Source organism: Rhinoderma darwinii, chromosome 1 (assembly GCF_050947455.1).
Source record: "Rhinoderma darwinii isolate aRhiDar2 chromosome 1, aRhiDar2.hap1, whole genome shotgun sequence".
Lineage (NCBI taxonomy): Eukaryota > Metazoa > Chordata > Amphibia > Anura > Rhinodermatidae > Rhinoderma > Rhinoderma darwinii.
In genome coordinates, this window is record NC_134687.1 from 461,651,222 (window position 1) to 461,674,107 (window position 22,886).

Genomic DNA, 22,886 nt, shown 5'->3' on the forward strand with positions numbered 1-22,886 from the left:
GAGTGGAACCTACACAGAAAAAAAACATAATGGAAAGAAAGACTTGCATGTTTTTAATCCAGGCCTAGTTTTGGTTTACAAATAGGCTGCAAAACACTAACCAAAATACTTTCATGTTAAAGGGTCCAAAAAGAAAGCATATTTACCCACTTTAAAAAAAAAAAAAAATGGTGCCATTAACCCCTTGCCGTCATTGACAGTTTTTGCCAGAGCCCCATTTTTCAAATCTGACATGAGTAACTTTATGTGGTAATAACTTTAACCCCTTTAGGACACAGCCTGTTTTGGCCTTGTGGACACAGCCTATTTTTTCAAATCTGACATGTGTCACTTTATGTGGTAATAACTCCGGAATGCTTTTACCTATCCAAGCGATTCTGAGATTGTTTTCTCGTGACATATTGTACTTTATGTTAGTGAAAAAATTTGGTCGATAAATTCAATATTTATTTGTGAAAAACTTCAAATTTTAGCAAAAATTTGCAAAAATTTGCATTTTTCTAAACTTAAATGTATTTGCTTGTGAAACAGATAGTAATACCACACAAAATAGTTACTAGTTACCATTTCCTATATGTCTACTTTATGTTTGCATCATTTTTTTTCACGTACTTTTATTTTTCGAGGACGTTACGAGGCTTAGAACTTTAGCAGCAATTTCTCATATTTTCAATAAAATTTCAAAAGGCTATTTTTTCAGGGACCAGTTCAGTTCTGAAGTTGCTTTGAGGGCCTTATATATTAGAAAGTCCCCATAAATCACCCCATTTTGAAAACTGTACCCCTCAAGGTATTCAAAACCACATTCAGAAAATATTTTAACCCTTTAGGCGTTTCACAGGAATTAAGGCAAAGTAGAGGTGAAATTTACAAATTTCATTTTTTTTGCCGAAATTCATTTGTAATAAAAAAAAATCTGTAACATAGAAGGTTTTACCAGAGAAACGCAACTCAATATTTATTGCCCAGATTCTGCAGATTTTAGAAATATCCAACATGTGGCCCTAGTATGGTAATGGACTGAAACACAGGCCTCAGAAGCAAAGGAGCACCTAGTGGATTTCGGGGCCTCCTTTTTTTAGGAATATATTTTAGGCACCATGTCAGGTTTGAGGAGGTCTTGTGGTACCTAAACAGCCGAAACCCCCCCAAAGTGACCCCATTTTGGAAACTACACCCCTCAAGGCATTTTTCTAGGGGTATAGTTAGCATTTTGACCCCACAGTTTTTTTGCAGACTTTAGTGGAATTAGTCTGTGAAGATGAAAATCACCTATTTTTCTGTGGAAACATAGAATTTTTTCATTTTTACAAGGAATAAAGGAGAAAAAGCCGCCCAACATTTGTAAAGCAATTTCTCCCGATTACGGCAATACCCCATATGTGGTCGTAAACTGATGTTTGGACCCACAGCAGGGCTCAGAAGGGAGGGAGCGCCTTTTGGATTTTTTGAAGCAGATTTTGCTGGATTGGTTTTCAGTGCCATGTCGGGTTTGCAACGCCCCGGAGGGACCAAAACAGTGGAAACCCCCCAAAAGTCACCCTATTTTGGAATCTACACCCCTCAAGGAATTTTTCTAGGGGTATAGTGAGCATATTGGCCCCTCAGGATCTTTTTTAGAGCTAGGGTGACCAAAAAACAGCGATTTTGGCGCTTTAAATTCTTTATTTATTACAGCGTTCACCGTGCGCAATAAATTACATTTTAATTTATTCTGCCGGTCGGTACGATTACGCCGATACCATATGTGTATAGTTTTTTTTAAGTTTTGCAGCGTTTGCACAATAAAATGAAGTTTCTATAAAATAATTTATTTTCTGGGACACGCTATTCTGAGCCGTAACTTTTTTATTTTTTCGTCAAAAAAGCTGTGGGAGGTCTTGTTTTTTGCGGGACGGGTTGTAGTTTTCATTGGTACCATTTTGGGGTAAATGCAACTTTTTGATCACTTTTTATTCTATATCTTGGGAGGGGTGGTGACCAAAAAATAGCGATGCTGACCGTTTTCAGTTTATTTTGTTTGCGGCGTTCACCGTGCGGAAAAATTAACATTATAGTTTCATAGATTGGGTCGTTACGAACGCGGCCATACCAAATATGTGTACTTTTTTTTAACGTTTTCATTTTTTCCCTATAATAAATGACTTATTATAGGAAAACAAAACCTTTTATTTTTACACTTTTATAAAACATTTTTATTAACTTTTTTTACTTTTTACACTTTATATTTTTGTTTATTAACTTTTTTTTTTACTTTTTACACTTTCTTTTTTTGACCTGCAGCTCTGATCGCTGCTAGAATACATTATACTACCTAGGTAGTGTAATGTATTCCAACTGTCAGTGTGACGTCACAGTCACTCTGACAGTTGGTCTACGAGGATCAGCAGAGGCTGATCCTCATAGGCTGACATACGTGGCAGACCTGGGGGCCGTTGTCTGGCCCCCAGGTGCCATCACAAGCATCAGAAGCCCCCACGATTGCATGGGGGCTGCTGATGCGCTACAAACCCGCTACATGCGGAGATCGCAATCGAGCCCCGCATGTAACGGGTTAATTGCCGAAATCAGCGGCGATGAGCCGCTGATCGGCAACACTGGAGAGTGTCAGCTGTCGGGGACAGCTGATCTCCAAGTTCCCGATGCACACTGTCGCCGACAGTGTGCATCGGGAACGGCACAGTGACTTTCTGTCACTCTGACAGGAAGCCTATCAGGACCAGCCGAAGGTTGGTCCTGATGGGCTTCTGTCCATGGCAGACCCGGAAGCCATTGTTTGGCTTCCGTTTGCCATACTAACTATCGGCAGACCCCGCGATTTCGGACGGGGGTCTGCCGATATGTTAGAAACCCCTAAAATTCGGCGATTGCACCCGATCGCCGAATTTAAGGGGTTAATGCGCCGAAATCAGCGGCAAAGGACCGCTGGCCGGCAAGAGGGGAGTGTCAGCTGTCGGCGACAGCTGACCTCCTGGTTCCCGGTGCACACTGTCGCCGACAGTGTGCACCGGGATTAACTCAGTAACTGTACGTCCTCGTGCGGGAAGTAACTTCCTGCAACGACGTACAGTTACGTCCTGGTGCGGATAGGGGTTAAAATACATTTCCGTATCCAAGGGATTCTGACATTAATGAAAAAACAAACAATGTACTATATATTGATGGTAATTTTTGGGCATTACGCTTTGTGACTATTCATTAAAGAATGCAATATTTACTGAAAATATCGAAAAATTAGCAATTTTCTCAATTTCAATTATTCTGCTTGTAAGACCGTCATACCACACAATGTAGTTGATCGTGAACATTTATTATACATTTAATTGATGTTGACATAATTTTTTTGCACATTTATTTATTTTTCTAGGACGTTACAAGGCTAATAACTTTAGCAGCAATTTCTCATTTTTTTAAGAAATTTTCCAAAACCTCTTTTTAACCCCTTAAAGAGGCTCTGTCACCAGATTTTGCAACCAATATCTGCTATTGCAGCAGATAGGCGCTGCAATGTAGATTACAGTAACGTTTTTATTTTTAAAAAACGAGCATTTTTGGCCAAGTTATGACCATTTTTGTAGTTATGCAAATGAGGCTTGCAAAAGTCCAAGTGGGTGTGTTTAAAAGTACAAGTCCAAGTGGGTGTGTATTATGTGCGTACATCGGGGCGTTTTTAATACTTGTACTAGCTGGGCGCTCTGATGAGAAGTAACATCCTCTTCTCTTCAGAACGCCCAGCTTCTGACAGTGCAGACCTGTGACGTCACTCACAGGTCCTGCATCGTGACGGCCACATCGGCACCAGAGGCTACAGCTGATTCTGCAGCAGCATCAGCGTTTGCAGGTAAGATCGACTTACCTGCAAACGCTGATGCTGCTGCAGAATCAGCTGTAGCCTCTGGTGCCGATGTGGCCGTCACGATGCAGGACCTGTGAGTGACGTCACAGATCTGCACTGTCACAAGCTGGGCGTTCTGAAGAGAAGAGGATGTTACTTCTCATCAGAGCGCCCAGCTAGTGAAAGTATTAAAAACGCCCCGATGTACGCACATAATACACACCCACTTGGACTTGTACTTTTAAACACACCCACTTGGACTTTTGCAAGCCTCATTTGCATAACTACAAAAATGGTCATAACTTGGCCAAAAATGGTCGTTTTTTAAAAATAAAAACGTTACTGTAATCTACATTGCAGCGCCTATCTGCTGCAATAGCAGATAGGGGTTGCAAAATCTGGTGACAGAGCCTCTTTAAGGACGCAGCCTTGTTTTGGCCTTAGGGCTCAGAGCCCATTTTTGAAATCTGATATATTTCACTTTATGATTGCATAGTGGTTAAGCTGCCATCGTCGGCCTGCTACACGATAGCGGCCGGCGATGGTGGCTATGGCAACCGGACGCCTAACAATGGCGCCATTGTTAGGCGCCCGGTTGCCATAGCCACCATCGCCGGCCGCTATCGTGTAGCAGGCCGACGATGGCAGCTTAACCCCTAAAAAGCCGCGATCGCTATTGAACGTGGCTTTTAAGGGGTTAATCAGCAGGGAAACAGCAATCGGTTCTGAAAAGGCTATATACATTATATATATATATATATATACACATATATATACACACACACACACATACATATGAAGAAATGACCGCAGCACTCCAAGAGATTGATGTCAAACAAAAATGTGGTTTATTGTTACAAGTTTCAAAAAAATAAGCTACGTTTCAGTCCTCTCACATGACCTTTTTGAGCTTGAAAAAGGTCATGTGAGAGGACTGAAACGTAGCTTATTTTGTGAAACATGGAACAATAAACCAAATATTTTTTTTACATCAATCTCTTGGAGTGCTGCGGTCATTTCTTCATATGTCTATCAGACCGTTTGGATCAGGTTTGCATGGCACCAACCTATACAGCTACGAAGTGCTGCTTGTTTCTTACACACACACACACACACGCACACACACACGCACCTCGATGAATTAGATCAATCAAAAACAATTTATTTCAGTAATTCAATTCAAAAAGTGAAACTCCTATATTCTATAGATTTATTACACACAGAGTGATTTATTTCCAGCATTTTTTTTTTCTTTTAATGTTGATGATTATGGCTAACAGTTAATGAAAACCCAAAATTTAGTGTCTCAAAAAAATAGAACATTAAATAAGCCCAATTTCAAAAATTATTTTTAATACCGAAATGTTGGCCTACTGATGTACATTATATGCCCTCAATACTTGGCCGGGGCTCCTTTTCATGAATTACTGCATCAATGCGGCACGGCATGGAGACTATCAGCCTGTGGCACTGTTGAGGTGGTATGGAAGCCCAGGTTGCTTTGATAGCGGCTTTCAGCTCGTCTGCATTGTTGGGTCTGGTGTCTCGTCTTCCTCTTGACAATAGATTCTCTATGGGGTTTAGGTCAGGTGAGTTTGCTGGCCAATCAAGCGCAGTGATACTGTGGTTATTACTCCAGGTATTGGTACTTTTGGCAGTGTGGGCAGGTGCCAAGTCCTGCTGGAAAATGAAATCAGTATCTCTATAAAGCCCTAAAATACGCATCAAAACCGGAGGTATACGCACTGAATACCTAAGCTAACATAGCACCTACTGGTGCGGTTTTTGATGTGGATTTACATTGTGATGCGGAAATAGATGTGTTTTTATGCTGCGTATTTTGGTGCATTTTTCTTTTAAACTAGATACAATTGGCAAGCGGAAACGCAAGATAAATTGACATGCTGAGGATTTTAAAATGCGCACCACAGGTCAAGTTACGTGCAGACAAAATATGCACCGTGTAGATGAAATTTCTGGCAAAACCGCACGTAATACGCATAGACCCTAAAGGGGTTTTCCACGTTCTGACAACTGATGACCTATCCACCGGATAGGTCAACAGTATATGATCGGTGCGGGTCAGACACACGGACCCCGCACCGATCAGATGATCCGGCTGCCTACGGGCACTGGATGTTGTGAACGGTATGCAGTAGTTGGAGCCGGAAGCAGATGGCTCCGACCCCAGCATAGCAGCCTTTCGGCAGAACTACGGCTCTGCTTCTATTCACTTGAGTAGGAGCAGAGCTGCAGTACTGCAGCTCGGCCGCTATTCGTTGACTGGAGCCAACTGCTTCCAGCAATATCGTCCTATGCCCGGAGGCAGCCGCAGCAGCTGGTCGCGCGGGGTCCGGGTGTCAGACCCACATCAATCATATACTTAGGTCATCAGTTGTCAGAACGTCGAAAACCCCTTTAAGAGCACAAAATTTGACATCATTATTTTAGCCAAAGCCAGGAATAGATCCAAAAATAATGGAAATTATATACAAAAAGTTCTATTACTAAAACTTATACCTTCCTCTTTTGTATCCACTCCTGGTGGTTGGCTCAAAAAACGCACCAAAAATTGCTTTAAAAACTGCATGAAAAAATTCAGCCTAGGGGTATGTGCACACACAAAATAAAAAACTACCCAAAATACGGAGCTGTTTGAGGGAAAACCGCTCCTGATTTTCAGACGTTTTTTAATCAGTCGCGTTTTTGGAGCTGTTTTTCTATAGAGTCTATGAAAAATGGCTCCAAAAACGGCTGAAGAAGTGACATGCACTTATTTTTCGCAGCCGTTTTTTTACAAGGCCGTTTTGAAAAACGGCCGCGTAAAAAACGCCCTGTCGGAACAGAACGCCATTCTTCCCATTGAAATCAATGGGCAGATGTTTGGAGGCGTTCCGCTACCCATTTTTCAGCTGTTTTTCGGGACAAACAGCATCTAAAACTGCATATGTGATTTCAGTCTTACAGAGTTAACCCTTTAATGACCAGCCAATTTAAATTTCTTCATTTTAGTTTTTCCCTCTTCACCTTCCAAGAGCCATCATTTTTTTTATTTTTCTATTGACATAGCCGTATGAGCGACAAGTTGTGTTTTTTAGTGGCACTGTTTAATGTATCATATAAAGTACTGAGGAACTTTAATAATATTATTTGTGGGGTTGAATGAAAAAACAAAACGTAATTTCCCCATTGTATTTTGGGTTTAGTTTCTACAGCGTTCACCCTGTGGTTAAAATGATGTGTTTGCCGGCCTGCGAGCTGAGACATGCGTATTGACTGAATTGTTTGTGCCTCTTTCCAGATTCTCCAATAAAAACATATTGAACATAAAATGATGTGTGAACTTTATTCTGCAGGTCAATATGATTACAGCGATACCAAATTTATAGATATTTTTATGATGTTAAAAAAAAAAAAAAATGTTGGTTTGTGTCAGAACTTTTTTTTCATGTCAAGGGAGCAGTGTGAAGGCTTGCATTTTATGGTGCAAGCTGTATTTTTTATGGATACCATTTTGGTACGACTATTTAATTATTTTTGTTGGAGACTAGGTGACCAAAAAAACAAATGATGGCTTTTTTAGTTTCTTTTTTTTACAGCGTTAAATAATGTTTTTTGTAATAGTTCAGACTTTTACGGACGCAGCTAAAACAATTATGTTTTTGGTCGATCCAACTTCTGGGGAAAAATGGGAAAAGATTTTGAGTTTATTTATGTACAAAAATTTTTTAGTATATATATATTTTTTTCATTAGTCCTCAAAGGGGTCTTGAAACAGCCATCGTTGGATTGCTTTCACAATACACTGCAATACTTATGCATTGCAGTATATTGTGTTTTTTTTATCGGCTTCTATTAAGCCTGCCTCTGACTTAACCCCTTAATGACCGGGCATGTTTGTACCTTAATGACCAAGCCAGATTTGTCAAATCTGGTATGTCTGACTTTATCAGAGAATAACTCTGTGAAAGTTTTGAATATCCAAGTAATTCTGACATTGTTTTTTCGTCACATGTTGTACTTTATTTTAGTGGTAAAAGTAGACTGATACGATTTGCGGAAATTAATTAAAAAATAGAAAAATGGAAGAAATTTTGTAAAAATTACCATTTTCCCCTATTTTTAACTGCAATATGTCACATATGTACACACATACTGTACAATTTTTTTAATTAAATATATATTTCTATCTCTTTACTCCATTTTGGCAGCACTTTTGAAAAAATAAAATAAATTTTCAGCAATTTAGAGGACTTACAAATTGAATAATAATTTTATAAATTTTGAAGTACATTTTGTTTTCCGGCACCAAGCCAGGTTTTCAGAGGCTCATAGGTCTCAGAGTGATGGAAACCCCCACAAATGACCCCATTTAGAAAACTAGACCCCTTAAGGTATTTACCTAAGGGTATAGTAAGTATTTTGACCCCACAGTTTTTTGCTAAATTTAATACATAGCAGGTGAAAAAAAAAATAATTTCACTTTTTTTCATAAAAGTATCAGTTTGAAGACCAATTTCTTTGTAAAGCGACCATGAGAATGAAGAAACACACCACAAAATCTATCACCCTCTCTCTCCTGTTTTCAAAAATGCCCCCATTGTGACCCTAATGCGCTGCCTGGACACACGGCAGGACCCAAAATGAAGGGAGCACCCGGAGGCTTTCAGGACTCATATTTTGCTTGAAAATGTTTTAGGCCCCACTGTACATTTGGAGAGGCTTTGAGCTGCCAGAACGATAGAAACTCCCCATAAACGACCCCATTTAGAAAACTAGACCCCATAAGGTATTTATTTAGGGGTATAGTAATTATTTTGACCCCACAGTTCTTTGCTAAATTTAATGCATATCAGGTGAAAAAAATAATAATTTCACTTTTTTCATAAAAGTATTTGTTTGAAGACCGATTTCTTTGTAAAGCGACCATGAAAATGAAGAAACACACCCCAAAATCTATCACCCTCTTTCTCCTGTTTTCAAAAATACCCACATTGTGGCCCTAATGCGCTGCCTGGACACACGGCAGGGCGCCAAAGGAAGGGAACACCCGGAGGCTTTCAGGACTCATATTTTGCTTGAAAATGTTTTAGGCCCCAATGTACATTTGGAGAGGCTTTGAGCTGCCAGAACGATAGAAACTCCCCATAAACGACTCCATTTCGAAAACTAGACCCCTTAAGGTATTTATCTAGGGGTATAGTTAGCATTTTGACCACACAGGTTTTTCGCTAAATATATTGAAATTAGTCTGTAAGAATTAAAATGTACTTTTTTTCTGAAACAACATAGAAATTTTTATTATTTACAAGGAATAACGAAGAAAATGCACCCCAACATTTGTAAAGCAATGTCTCCCGATTACGACAATACCCCATATGTGGTAATAAACTGCTGTTTGGACCCACAGCAGGGCTCAGAAGGGAAGGAGCGCCATTTGGATTTATGATTTTGCTGGAATGGTTTTCGGTGCCATGTCGCATTTGCAATGCACTGGAGGGACCAAAACAGTGGAAACCCACCAAAAGTGACCCCATTTTGGAAAAACCTTCAAGGAATTTTTCTAGGGGTATAGTGAGCATTTACACCCCACGGGTCTTTTGCAGAGTTTATTAGAATTAGGGCGCGAAAATTAATATCAAAATTTTTTCCACTAAAATGTTGCATTTTCTCATTTTCACAAGGGATAAAGGAGGAAAAAAACAACCATTTTTTTATAAAGCAATTTCTCCCGAGTACGGAAATACCCCACATGTGGTCATACGTTTTTTCATTAGAAATGAATTAACCCTTTCAGGACTGATCCATTTTTTGCTTTCATATTTTAGATTTTCACTCCCCGCTTTCCAAGAGCCATAACTTTTTTATTTTTCCATCAATAGAGTGGTGTGAGGGCTTATTTGTTGCGGGACAATCTGTAGTTTTCATTGGTACCATTTTGGGGTACATGCGATTTTTTTTGATCACTTTTTATTCAATTTTTTTGCAATCCTGAGCAAAAAACAGGAATTCTGACACCGTTTTTTTAGGTTTTCTTTTTGCGGCGCTCACCGTACGCTATAAATGACATTTTTACTTTATTCTGCAGGTTGGTACGATTACGGCGATACCATATGTATATAGGTTTGGTCCTTTTTTTTAGCGTTTGCGCAGTAAAATGACTTATTTATAAAAAAAAAAAATTCTGTGTCACCATATTCTGAGAGCCGTAATTTTTTAGTCAAAAAAGCTGTGTAAGGGCTTGTTTTTTGCGGGACGGATAGAAGTTTTTATTGGTACTATTTTCGGGTACATGCGACTTTTTGATCACTTTTTATTCTTTATTTAGGGAGCGGTGGTGACCCAAAAAATTGCGATTGTCGTAGTTTTTTATTGATTTTTTTTGGGGTGTTCATCGTGCGGGAAAAACAACATTATAGTTTTATAGTTGGGTTCGTTACGAACGCGGTGATACCAGATATGTGTACTTTTTTAACGTGTTCATTTTTTTTCTATAATAAAAGTCTTATTATAGGAAAAAAAGCATTGTGTTTATAGAACTTATAACTTTTATTTTTACACTTTTTTTAAAACATTTTTATTACTTTTTTTTACTTTTTTAACTTGTCCCACTAGGGGACACTTAGTCTTGCAGCTTTGATCGCTGCTAGAGTACATTACACTACACACGTAGTGTGATGTACTCTAACTGTCATTGTGACGTGACTGTCACACTGACAGGAAGCAGAGGAGGAACGGCCGGAGGCTGTTCCTCCGAGGCTTCCGTGCATGGCAACCCGGAGGTCATTATCTGACCTCCGATTGCCGTGACAAGCATCGGTAGCCCCCACGATCACTTCGTGGGGGCTGCTGATGTGCTTCAAACCACTTAAATGCGGCGACGGCAATCCGTCGCCGCACTTAAGGGGTTAACTGCCGAAATCAGCGGCGATGGTCCGCTGACCGGCAAGACTGATGTCTCAGCTGTCTAGGACAGCTGTCAGCGCGGGTCTGTCACTCTGTGTTTACACAGAGTGACAGTTTGAAATGCGGACGAAAATGTACGTCATGGTGCGGGAACTAGCAGCCGACCATGACGTACATTTTCGTCCTTGGTCGTTAAGGGGTTAATAGGAGCACAAAGTTGGCAAACCTGAGGGCTTTTATTAGGAACCCAGGCTGCCATAACAACCATTAGCACCCTGCGATCACACACGACGGGTCAGCTCGAATATACAATGGACACCCACAGCGTATGGCGCGGGCTCAGCGCTCCATACAACCCCCTCCCCCTATGACGTGCATACCCAATGGCTGGTCGTAATGGGGTTATTTGATAGGATGCTTACCTTCTGATGACCCAATGTGGTCTGTGCCTGTAGAGTCTTCTGCTGTTGCTGGGGTTGTGTAGTATGATGTTTTAATTTCAATAATGGCTGCATATGCAATGGCTGGGCCATGACAGTCTGCCCCCCTAAAAAAAAAAAAAAATACATTAAAACATATTAATAAAAAAAAGAAGAAGAAAAAAAAAAAAAAAAAGCACTGAAGGCTTCATTCGCATGTTTTTTGTGCCCTTTTTTTTATTTTGGCTTGTAAAAAACGCCATGAAGGTGGCATTTTTTGTAGTTACATTCTAGACGTGTTTTTTCAGGCTGGTTTTTTTTTCTTGCTATAAAGAAGCCTATGAGAAAACGCCTGAAAAAAAATACCAAACCATTACCTTGCCGCCATTGCAAAAATATGCCACTGGCTCAAAAAACGATAGCCAAAAATAAAACAAAACAAAACACTGTAGTGCATTTCATATCTACCTATTAACCCCTTAGTGACCAGCCCATTTTAGGCCTTAATGACCAAGCTATTTTATTCGTTTTTCTATAGTCGCATTCAAAGAGCTATAACCTTTTTATTTTTTCGTCTGCATAGCTGTATGAGGATTTGTTTTTTGCGGGATTAGTTGTGCTTTTTAATGGCACCATTTTTGGGTACATATAATTTTTATATTAACTTTTATTAACCTTTTTGGGGGGGGATTATAAAAAAAACTGAAATTCCGCCATTGTTCTATGCGTTTTTAAATTGACGCCGTTCACTATGCAGCGTAAATAACACGTTACCTTTATTCTATGGGTCGGTACGATCACGGCGATACCACATATGTGGAGGTTTTTTTAGGTTTTACGACTTTTGCACAATAAAAACACTTTTGAACTAAAATTATTTGCTTTTGCATCGTTGCTTTCCAAGAGCCGTAATTTTTTTATTTTTCCATCAATGTAGTGATTTTTTGGGCTTGTTTTCTGCGGGACAAGACGTAGGTTTGAATGGTACTGTTTTGGGGTACATGGGACTTATTGATTCATTTTTATTATGACTTTTTTGGGGGGCAATGGAAAAAAATTGCAATTTCGCCATGGTTTTTTGCGTTTTTTTTTTACGGTGTTCACTTTGCGGTTTAAATTACATATTAACTTTATTAATGGAGTCATTACGGTCGCGGCGATACCACATATTTGTACCTTTTTTTTTTTTTTACACTTTTACTAAATAAAACCACTTTTTATGGAAAAAAATGGTTTTATTAATTTTTTTACTGTACTTTTTATTAATAATCTTTATTTCACTTTGATGACTGATTTTATTAGTCCCACTAGGGGACTTTACTGTGCGATGTTCCGATCGCTGCTATAATGCTCTGGTATACTTCGTTTACCAGAGCATTATTGCCTGTCAGTGTAAATCTGACAGGCAATCTGTTAGGACGTGCCTCCGGCGCGTCCTAACAGGCATATGTCCAGGGCAGACCTGGGGGCTTTTATCAGTCCCCCGGCTGCCATGACACCCCATCGGAGACCCGCGATTGCATTCGCGGGCCGCCGATGGGTGACAGAGGGAGCGCACGCCCTCTGTAAACAAAGTTAAATGCCGCGGTCGCTATTGACGGCGGCATTTAACGGGTTAAACGGCCGCGATCGAAGTAAACTTCGATCGCGGGCGTTGGAGCAGGAGCTCAGCTGTCATCAGACAGCAGAGCCCCGGCTCCTGCCTGCATGTGAGACCCGTGCAGGACTTAGACTAGGCTGACGTGAAAAGGCGTCAGCCTAGCCTAAAGCCCATTAGTGAATCACGTGAAAAGGCGTATTAGTGGTCACTAAGGGGTTAACTTACAGAAACATCTGGCCACAGCGTCTTTAAAAACAAAAACAAAACCACTTTCCTAAAAACGCTGTGTGTGTGAACGAACCCTTATGTGAATTATTTACCGTTATTCAGTTATTTCTATTAAAAACAATGGCATACCAGATTAATTGCAAATTGGGGTAAAAGCAAGAACACTTTACTAACACGGTACAAAATGTACTAACATTCATTGCCAGGGCCGTATTTGGAGTTGTACAGCCCTAGGTCTAGGCACTTTTAGGGCTGACGCCCCTGATAATGCAGCTTTTCCACATCAAAAATCGCTACGGGTTTTACCTCCCCAGTGAATTCAACAGGGAAAACCTGCAACACAAAACCAGCGATCCCGCAGCATAAATTGACATGCTGCAGATTAAAAAAACGCACCGCAAGTCAATTTATGAATGTCTTTTCAGTGGGTTTTTTATTCAGCGTGTGGATGAGTTTAGTCAAAATCTCCTCCACTCTGCTGCTACTGTATTACGCTGCGGATTTTTCGCAATGAAATCAGTTGCGTAAAATCCGCAGTGTGGACGCGATGTGTGGATATACCCTAAAATAAATGCTCAGTGCTACCCCATTAACATCCCCCCCCCCCCATGAACACTGGGGCCCATTCCCCTATTATTGATCAGGTCAGTTTGTTATTTTTCTAAAAAAAAGAATACACTCCTGCAGCAGCCCCCCTGCCAGACTGGAGCAAAAAATGCCATGCCAGTTACCTCAGTATACCGTCCTAATTTTTAAAGTAGGCCAATGAAAAGTAGGCCAAGAAAAGTAGGCCAACGAAAAGTAGGCCAACGAAAAGTAGGCCAACGAAAAGTAGGCCAACGAAAAGTAGGCCAACGAAAAGTAGGCCAACGAAAAGTAGGCCAATGAAAAGTAGGCCAATGAAAAGTAGGCCAATGAAAAGTAGGCCAATGAACTGAGGTAACCTGGGACCATGTGATATAATCTAACCAATGACAATCACTGCTTAGTTTACGGTCAAAGACCCAGGTAGGTAAGTATAATAATAGTTTTGCTTTTTTAGTTATTAGCGTTACTGTGTTTTGTTTTTTTTTTACAGGTTTAGTTGTTGGAATACGTCGGATTTGAAGACTACTTTGATGACAGCGTTTTTATTTTCAATAAAATGGTTAACGAGGGTTGTGTGGGGGGCTTTTATTTCAATAAAATATTTTTTTGCGTAGGTGTTTTTTTTTTTAAAACTTCATTACTACTGCCTCAGTAATGGCGGTTGTCTGATAGACAGCATCCAATACTAAGGCGGGGCTTAGTGTTAGCCGGTGAGGAGGCCAACACTAAGCCCTCCGTTATTACCCCAATACCCACCGCCATCAGGGGTGCCAGAAAGAGCCGGGTACAATCCAGTACCTGACCATCTGAAGTGACAGTTGGGTACTGGGCCAGCTGCTGGATGGTATTATTAGCCTGAGAAAGGCTAAAAACAATGGCCCTTCCCATCCTGGTAATGCTAGGCTGCAGCTGCTTTATTGTATCTAGCTGGCTATGAAAAATAGGGGTTGTTTTTTTTTTAAATAAAACACAGACGTGGGATCCCCCCCATTTTTCATAACCAGCCAATAAAGCAGCAGCAGCAGCCTAAAATTACCAGAATGGGAAGGCCCATTGTTTTTGGGCTTTCCCAGCCTAATACCAGCCTGCGGCCGCCCCAGTAACTGACCATCACTTCAGATGGTCAGGTACTGGATCGTACCTGGCTCTTCCCGGCACCCCTGGTGGTGGTGGGTACCGGGGTTAGTGTTAGTGCACGAAGTCCTGAAAAACATACACTTTGACTATTAGAGATTACGAAAGCACCTCTTTAGCACACCACACCGTAATGCTATACAAGGTCTATCAACTATTATTTCTCCCCATTCTGAAAGACTGGCATTCACAGATAAGATCAGCCACCTTAGATGAAGAAAAGGCTGACCCTGGATTTATTGCTGGAGTCTATTCCCACCACTGTAGCTCCCTTGCGTACACCCGGTGGATGGAGGATCTTTTTGTCCAGAGCCACGGGAGATTTGTATCAGTGGGAGAATTGGGCATGGAGAACAGCCTTTGAACGCCAATGCCATTCTGCCAGGGGGCCCTTCACGAACATATTGTCTAGGTGAGGGATTAGGGCAATTCGCCTGGAACAAAGAAGATCAATGATTGTAGCGAGCCCAAATGGAAGGGCCACAAACTGAATATTATGTGAATCGACAGCAAATTGAAGGAAACACTGGTGAGATTACGCAATGGGAATGTGTAGATAAGCGAATGCGTATGTCGATGAGACAGGAATTCTCAACCATAGGACATGGAGACTACCGACTGCAAGGATTCCATCTGGAACCTGCAGGTGCACACAAAACAGTCTTTTAAATCTAAAAAATGGGCCCAATGGAAACATCTTTCTTGGGGACTATAAAGAGATTTGAGTATACTCTCTTATACAGTATAAACAAGTAATACTGGTTCTGTCACGCAAATGTAAAATGGTAAATCGTGTTTTACTATGTATTCTTCCCATTATATTTACCTGCTGCTTTATGGGGTTGATTGATAGAAACGCTAATCCCTGCTACGGTTACCGGTAGGGTAGTGACACCTCCAGATGAAACAACAGCAGATACCACCGGTGGCTTGGCCAAAGCAACTTGTGCTGTTTGCCCTGGCTGAGTTTGAATCTGTCCTTGAGCTTGCAACTTAGGATTAAAAAGGGCAAAAAGTTAAACATACTGAGAAAACCTTAAACATAGTTCAATATGTATTGCCTAATATACATTTACTTTTAGTCTTACCAGGCGTAGGTTTGTCACAGTAGCTCCGGTGAGAACAGCTCCAGCGCGCGACGCAGTTACAGTTGCCAGCTGCTGTGTTTGCTGTGCTTGAACCTGTACTTGTGTCGTGGAGCCAGCCAACGTTGCTGTCTGAGACACCTGATGTGGTAGCTGAAGCTTCTGTTTCTGAAGCTTCAGAAGCTGTTCCTGGAGTATAAAAATATATAAGGAAAATTAGCTTGTATAATCAATGGGGGAAAAAAATTAATTAAACAGATTTTGTACTGTTTGGACAGAATAGTAACATTGCTGAGCACCCAATGGCATCCATTGATTTTAGTGAGAGTTCAATTCCCCAGAGCAGAGAAAAACAGTATATAGACAAAAGTATTGGGACACCCCTCTTAATCATTGAATTCAGGTGTTTCATTCAGTCCCATTTCCACAGGTATATAATATCCAGCACCTAGCCATGCAGTCTGCCTGTACAGACACTTGTGAAAGAATGGGTCATTCTAAAGAGCTCACTGAATTCCAGCGTGGTACTGTAATAAGATGCCATCGTTGTAACAAGTCAGTTCATAATATTTTATCACTCCTAGATATTCCACGATCAACTGTGAGTGGTATTATTGTATAGTGGAAGTGTTTAGGAACCACAGCACGTCAGCCATGAAGTGGCAGATCATGTAAAGCTTCAGAGCCGGGGCACCGAGTGCTGAGGCACATAGTACATAAATGTCGCCAATGCTCTGCTGACTCAATGCTAGAGGAGGTTTGGAACTCTGCAATTATTATCAGCACAAAAACTGTGTGGCGGGAGCTTCATGGCATGGGTTTCCATGAGAGCAGCTGCATGCAAGCCTGGAGCAGTGGAAACGCATGCTGTGGAGTGACCAATCACGATTCTCTATCTGGCATTCGGATGGACAAGTCTGGGTTTGACAAATACCAGGATAACATTACCTGCCTGACTGCATTGTGCCAGATGTAAAGTTTGGTGTGTGGGGATAATGATATGAGGTTGTTTTTCAGGGGTTTGCCTAAACCCCTTAGTTTCAGTGAAGGGAAAGCTTAATACTCCAGCAAGCCAAGACATTTTGGACAATTATATGCTTCCAACTTTCTGGGAACAGTTTGGGGAAGGCCATTCTCCGTTCCAGCATGACAGTGCCCCAGTGCACAAAGCAAGGTCAATAAAGTCATCGTTAGGGGAGTTTGATGTAGGAGAACTTGACTGGCCCGCACAAAGCCCTGACCTCAACCCCAATAAACACCTTTGGGATTAACTAAAACGTAGTTTGCGAGCCAGGCCCTCTGGTCCATCAACAGTGTTTGACCTCGGCAATACTCTTCTGTATGAATGGGCAAAAATTACCACAGACACTACAAAATCTTGTAGACAGCCTTCCCAGAAGAGCGGAGGCGGTTTTAGCTGCAAAGGGAGGACCAGCTCCATATTAATGCCTATGGATTTAGAATGGGATATCAAAAGCTCCTGTAGGTGTAACATGTAGGTGTCTCAATACCTTTGTCCATATAGTGTAGCTCGAACATCCAGCTAATAAGACCGTGGAGTGCCAACACCCTTTCCAATAACTCAGCTCAGAATTTGAACATTTGTTTGAAGCAGAGCACAAAACAAAATACAAAGTTCAAAATGGAAAAACTTCCTAAACAGCTGATAAAATGTATGTAAATGTTCCAATAGATAAGACCACTGGAATTTTCTGAACTTCCCCCTTAGGCCTCATGCACACGACCGTAAAAACTCCCGTTATTACGGGTCGTAATTACGACCCGTAATAACGGGCTCATAGACTTCTATTGGCGACGGGTGCCTTCCCATTTTCTCACGGGAAGGTGCCCGTGCCGTTGAAAAAGATAGAACATGTCCTATTTCTGGCCGTAATAACGGCACGGACAGTCCATAGAAGTCTATGGAGCTCTCGTAATGACGGGTGGCTACATGTGTGCACCCGTCATTACGGCAGCGTTGCTAAGCGACGTCAGTAAATAGTCACTGTCCAGGGAGCTGAAAGAGTTAACTGATCGGCAGTAACTCTTTCAGCACCCTGGACAGTGACTACCGATCAGTATAAACCTGTAAAAAATAAAAATAAAAGACGTTCATACTTACCGACAACTTCCTGCTTCCTCCAGTCCGGTCTCCCGCCCGTTGCCTTGGTGACGCGTCCCTCTCGACATCCGGCCCGACGTCCTGGATGACGTTTCAGGCCATGTGACCGCTGCAGCCAATCACAGGTCAATCACAGGCTGCAGCGGTCACATGGACTGCCGTGTCATCCAGGGATGTCGGGCTGGATGTGAAGAGAGGGACGCGTCACCAAGGCAACGGCCGGGTAAGTATGAATTTCTTTAACTTTTATTACAGAAAAGGCTGTCCCTTCTCTCTATCCTGCACTGATAGAGAGAAGGGGCTGCCGATTAGTGCAGTGCTATTTTGCCGCCAAAAACGTGCCCGTAAATACGGGTGGAATACGGGTGACACCGGACCCATATTTACGGGCACGGGTTCGTAAATACTGGTGCAAAACGGGTGGAATACGTGTGACACCGGACCCGTATTTACGCCAGTATTTACGGGTGGGAAAAAATACGGTCGTGTGCATGAGGCCTTAGCAATATCATTGAAGGAAACTAAAGTCTGCAAGTAAGCAAAATAGATTTTCGGTTAAGCATCACTTTAAAGGAACAGTGTCACGAAAAAAAATTTTTTTTACATCAGTTTGATTTTAGTGTTTTATTAAAAACTTTTATATTTATTTGTGTGTTTGTTTTACTTTTTTTTATTTTGTAACTTTTTCTTCCCTATGGGGGCTGCCATTTTTTTTTCCATTTCTGTATGTGTCGATTAACGACACATACAGACATGGAATACGGCAGCTACAGTCCCATAGTGAATGCGAACGTGGCCCGTTCCATCCACTATGCTGTACGCTGTCTGTGTGGGAACGGCGCATGTGCCGCTCCCACACAGTCCAAGTTGAACTGTGCGCCGTCCGGAAGTCGCGGTCGGACAGTAAGATTACTACTTCCGGTCGCGGCTTCCGGACTTGTGCACTTGGAGCGGCGGTAGCAGACGTAGCAGACGGGGCGGACGGACCGGAGGCGACTGGAGCAGGTAAGTTATTTCTGTGTATGTACGTGTTTTACTGTGTGTTTACTAGTGTATGTTAACCTACTACACTGTGTGTTAGCTCAAAAAATGGCGACACACAGTGTAGGAGGTTTGACCGCAGTGAGCGAGTGAGTTTTCTCAAATTTTGCAGCATAAAGCAATGTGGTTGCTTTACCACATGCAATGCTGCAATTTTGGGAATTGCTCCATCTAGTGATCAGCACTGGGAAATATTATAAATTAGAATCTAATTGATAATATTTCCTGACTCGTGAAAAAAATTAAAAAAATTAGAACAATGTTTAATCACCTGTACACTAATTGTTTAACTAAAAATAAATAAATAATGTCCCATGACAACACATTTTTTTACTTCTCTAAACTCAGTTTATAAAAAGTAGGAATGGTGGGACCAGACCTCTGGGACACCCACTGTTGCCAAGAATGACGGGCCTCCCCACTCAGCTAGAGAGCAGAACGAACATGCACTCTCCCTCTCCATATACTTGAACAGGACTGTCACAAACAGCCAAATAAGTGATTTACAAAGCTCCAGCTCAAGTATATGGAAGGTGACAAGGAGAGGAAACAATATGAAGTTGTTAAGAAAAACGCTGAGAGAATGAAATAAATATATTTTGCTCTGTGATAAAAACCTAGTGATTTATAACAAAAGGCAAAGCATCCCCAGTTATAGAATTGGCGTTTATTCAAAGCCAAATTTCTATCTGCAGTTTTTTTTTTATATTAATTTACATGACGGTTCCAACCTTAGACATGTATGGTAATACATGTCAGATATGGTCATAAATGTCAGATAGGTGAGGATCCCGTGAATCCCATTTTTAAAGTGAAAGTCTAAGGTGCACAGGAACCTTTTCATTCATCCCCTGCAGCCTCCTTGACTTGCAAAACAGGGGTCAGGGAACCTCAAATTTCCAAACAGGTGGGGTCCCCATACATTTAAATTTTCAACTTTTATAGACAAATCAAAGAAAATAAATTTGGAGTAGGAGGTACAGAATTTTTTTTTTAAATTAAGGGTCGTTCCATGCACACTAGTATATCTGTTTAACTCACAATAGAAAATATAGTAGACAATCGACAGTTTCTTTTTTTTCTCTGTCCCTTAAAGTAATACAAACATTAAAGAATACACTATCGAAGACGAAACGCAACAAATCCAGTACAGCACAGCATTGAGGAAAAGACAGATGGGATGGGATGCCTTAGAGTTAGCAAAAACTGGATAGGTTCTATATTCAAGCTGCGTTATTGAAGTCATTGTATGTATTATATCTATCACCTTAGCCCAGATGTAGCACAGAGCAGTGCAGACAGAAATGGAATAAGTGTGAGATAGAGGTGAAATGCATTAGGTCTCAAAGCTTCAGTGTAGTCAATGAAGGTCTGGATAGTTCTTGTATGTCCCTTTATGAATAAACTTACAGCAGGGTGCATGGTCTTTATTTTTGTCATTATACATTGCTATATTTGTTAGAAGTCTGTTTGCATGTTTGACAGCTCACCTGAGAGATCTTGGTAACAGCCTTGATTTGCCCTGGGGATGCCTGGGCCTGTATCTGAGACACCTGGACTTGGTGTGCTGCCTGTTGCCGGAGCAGCTGGAATTGTGCAGGGGTGATTGCTTTGCTTGCCAGTTGAACCCCAGAGGTGGTGGCTGATAAAGTAAAGAGGATGAAAATTAAAGAGCATTATGGAATTTGGAAAGAGTTAAAAAAAACACACCTTGTAATTCCCAGGTTATGAATACTGCTGCAGAAACAGATTTGACCAGGTCTGTTTACATCGACATGAAACAAAAAGTAAAAATTACCTGTTGTCACCTGGCTGACAATGGCTCTGGCCTGTGTTTGAACTGGGGTAAGGTTAGATGAGACAACTGTCCCTGCAGTCACAGCTCGAACACCTGGACTGGTTGCTAATGTCACCATCTCTGTGGGAGCAGTCACTGTTCTTTGCTGAACCACTTGACCTCCCGTCTGAAAAAAATAAAATAAGCAAACTTGTGTAAAACTCAACACAAAACTTACTAGTGAACATGCAAAGGGGTTGTCCTACAACAAACACCTGTTTATTTTTATAACCTGTCAGACAGTGTTGCTGCACTTCAGTCTCTGCTGCCATAACACTTTCAGGGAGCAGGCGAATTGGTGTTCAGTGCTTTATTGACCGACCATTAACCCCTTCAGGACACAGCCTGTTTTGGCCTTGTAGACACAGATGATTTTTTCAAATCTGACGTGTCACTTTATGTGGTAATAACTTGGGAATGCTTTTACCTATCCAAGCGATTCTGAGATTGTTTTCTCGTGACACATTGTACTTTATATTAGTAGAAAAATTTGATGAATAAATTCAGTATTTGTTTCTGAAAATCACCAAACTTTAGAGAAAATTTGCAAAAATTAGCATTTTTCTAAATGTAAACGTATCTGCTTGTAAAACAGACAGTAATACCACACACAATAGTTACTAATTAACATTTCCCATATGTCGGCATCATTTTTTGAACATCCTTTTTTTTTCTAGAACGTTACAAGGCTTAGAACTTTAGCAGCAATTTCTCTCATTTTCAAGAAAATTTCCAAAACCTATTTTTATAGGTACAAGTTCAGTTCTGAAGTGGCTTTGAGGGCCTTATATATTAGGAACCCCCATTAGTCACCCAATTTTAAAAACTGCACCCCTCAAAGTATTCAATACAGGATTTAGAAAGTTTTTTTTAACCCTTTAGGTGTGTCACAGGAATTAAAGCAAAGTAGAGGGGAAATTTACAAAAAATTTTTTTTGGTCGGAAAATCCATTTTAATCCATTTTTTTTTTGTAATACAGAAGGTTTTACCAAAGAAACACAACTCAATATTTATTGCCCAGATACTGACGTTTTTAGAAATATCCCACATGTGGTAATGGACTGAAACACAGACCTCAGAAGCAATGGCGCACCTAGAGGATCTTGGGGCCTCCTTTTTATTAGAATATATTTTAGGCACCATGTCAGGTTTGAAGAGGTCTTGTGGTGCCAAAACAGTGGAAACACCCCCAAAAAGACACCATTTGGCAAACTACACCCCCTCAAGGGGTATAGTGAGGATTTTAACCTCACAGGTTTTTTGCTGAATTTAGGGGAATTCGTCCGTAAAAATGAAAATCTAAATTTTTTTCCAATAAAACTTTGTAAAAATTGATAATTTCTAAGGAATAAAGAAAAAGCGCCCCAAAATTTGGAAAGCAATTTCTCCTGATTACAGGAATACCCCATATGTGGTCATAAACGGCTGTTTGGACACACAGCGGGGCTCAGAATGGAAGGAGCGCTATTTGGCTTTTGGAGCCCAAGTTTACTCAATTGGTTTTCGGGTGTCATGTTGCATTTGCAAAGCCCCTGAGAGACCAAAACAGTGGACACCCCCCAGAAGTGACCCCATTTGGGAAATTACAAATTGAGCATTTTGATCCCATAAGTTTTTTGGTGAATTTAGTGTAATTAAGCCGTCAAAACTTCTATTGTTTTTTATTCTTTTTTGTTTACGGTGTTCGCTGTGCGCTATAAATGACATTTAATTTATTCTGTGGGTTGATGCGATTACGGCGATACCATATGTATATAGGTTTTTTATGTTTTACGGTGTTTGCACGATAAAATCACTGTTTTTAAAAAATGATTTCGTTTTTGTGTCGCCATATTCTAAGAGCCACAACTTTTTTATTTTTCTATCAGGAAAGTTGTGTGAGGGCTTGTTTTTTGCAGAACAAACTAGTTTTTATTGGTACAATTTTTGGGTGCATGCGACTTTTTGATCCCCATTTATGCAATTATTTGGGAGCTGAAGTGATTAAAAATAGCGATTCCGGTATAATTTTTTTAATTATTTTTTTATGGCGGTCACCGTGAGGGATAAATGACATTATATTTTTTAGTTCAGGCCGTTATGGACGCGGC

General features: G+C 40.8%; 1 protein-coding gene across 6 annotated transcripts in view; it reads right to left on the minus strand.

Moving 5' to 3' along the window:
* Positions 1–22,886, minus strand: part of LOC142657678 (E1A-binding protein p400-like) — a 164,213-nt gene that overhangs the window by 19,847 nt on the left and 121,480 nt on the right. For all 6 annotated transcript variants that reach the window (XM_075832966.1, XM_075832984.1, XM_075832993.1 and 3 more), the window contains 5 exons: positions 20,757–20,922; positions 20,449–20,600; positions 15,799–15,984; positions 15,537–15,702; positions 11,164–11,288 (listed from right to left, as the gene is read on the minus strand). In XM_075832966.1, coding sequence (XP_075689081.1) covers positions 11,164–11,288; positions 15,537–15,702; positions 15,799–15,984; positions 20,449–20,600; positions 20,757–20,922 — 795 coding nt within the window. The remainder of the gene's footprint in view (positions 1–11,163; positions 11,289–15,536; positions 15,703–15,798; positions 15,985–20,448; positions 20,601–20,756; positions 20,923–22,886) is intronic.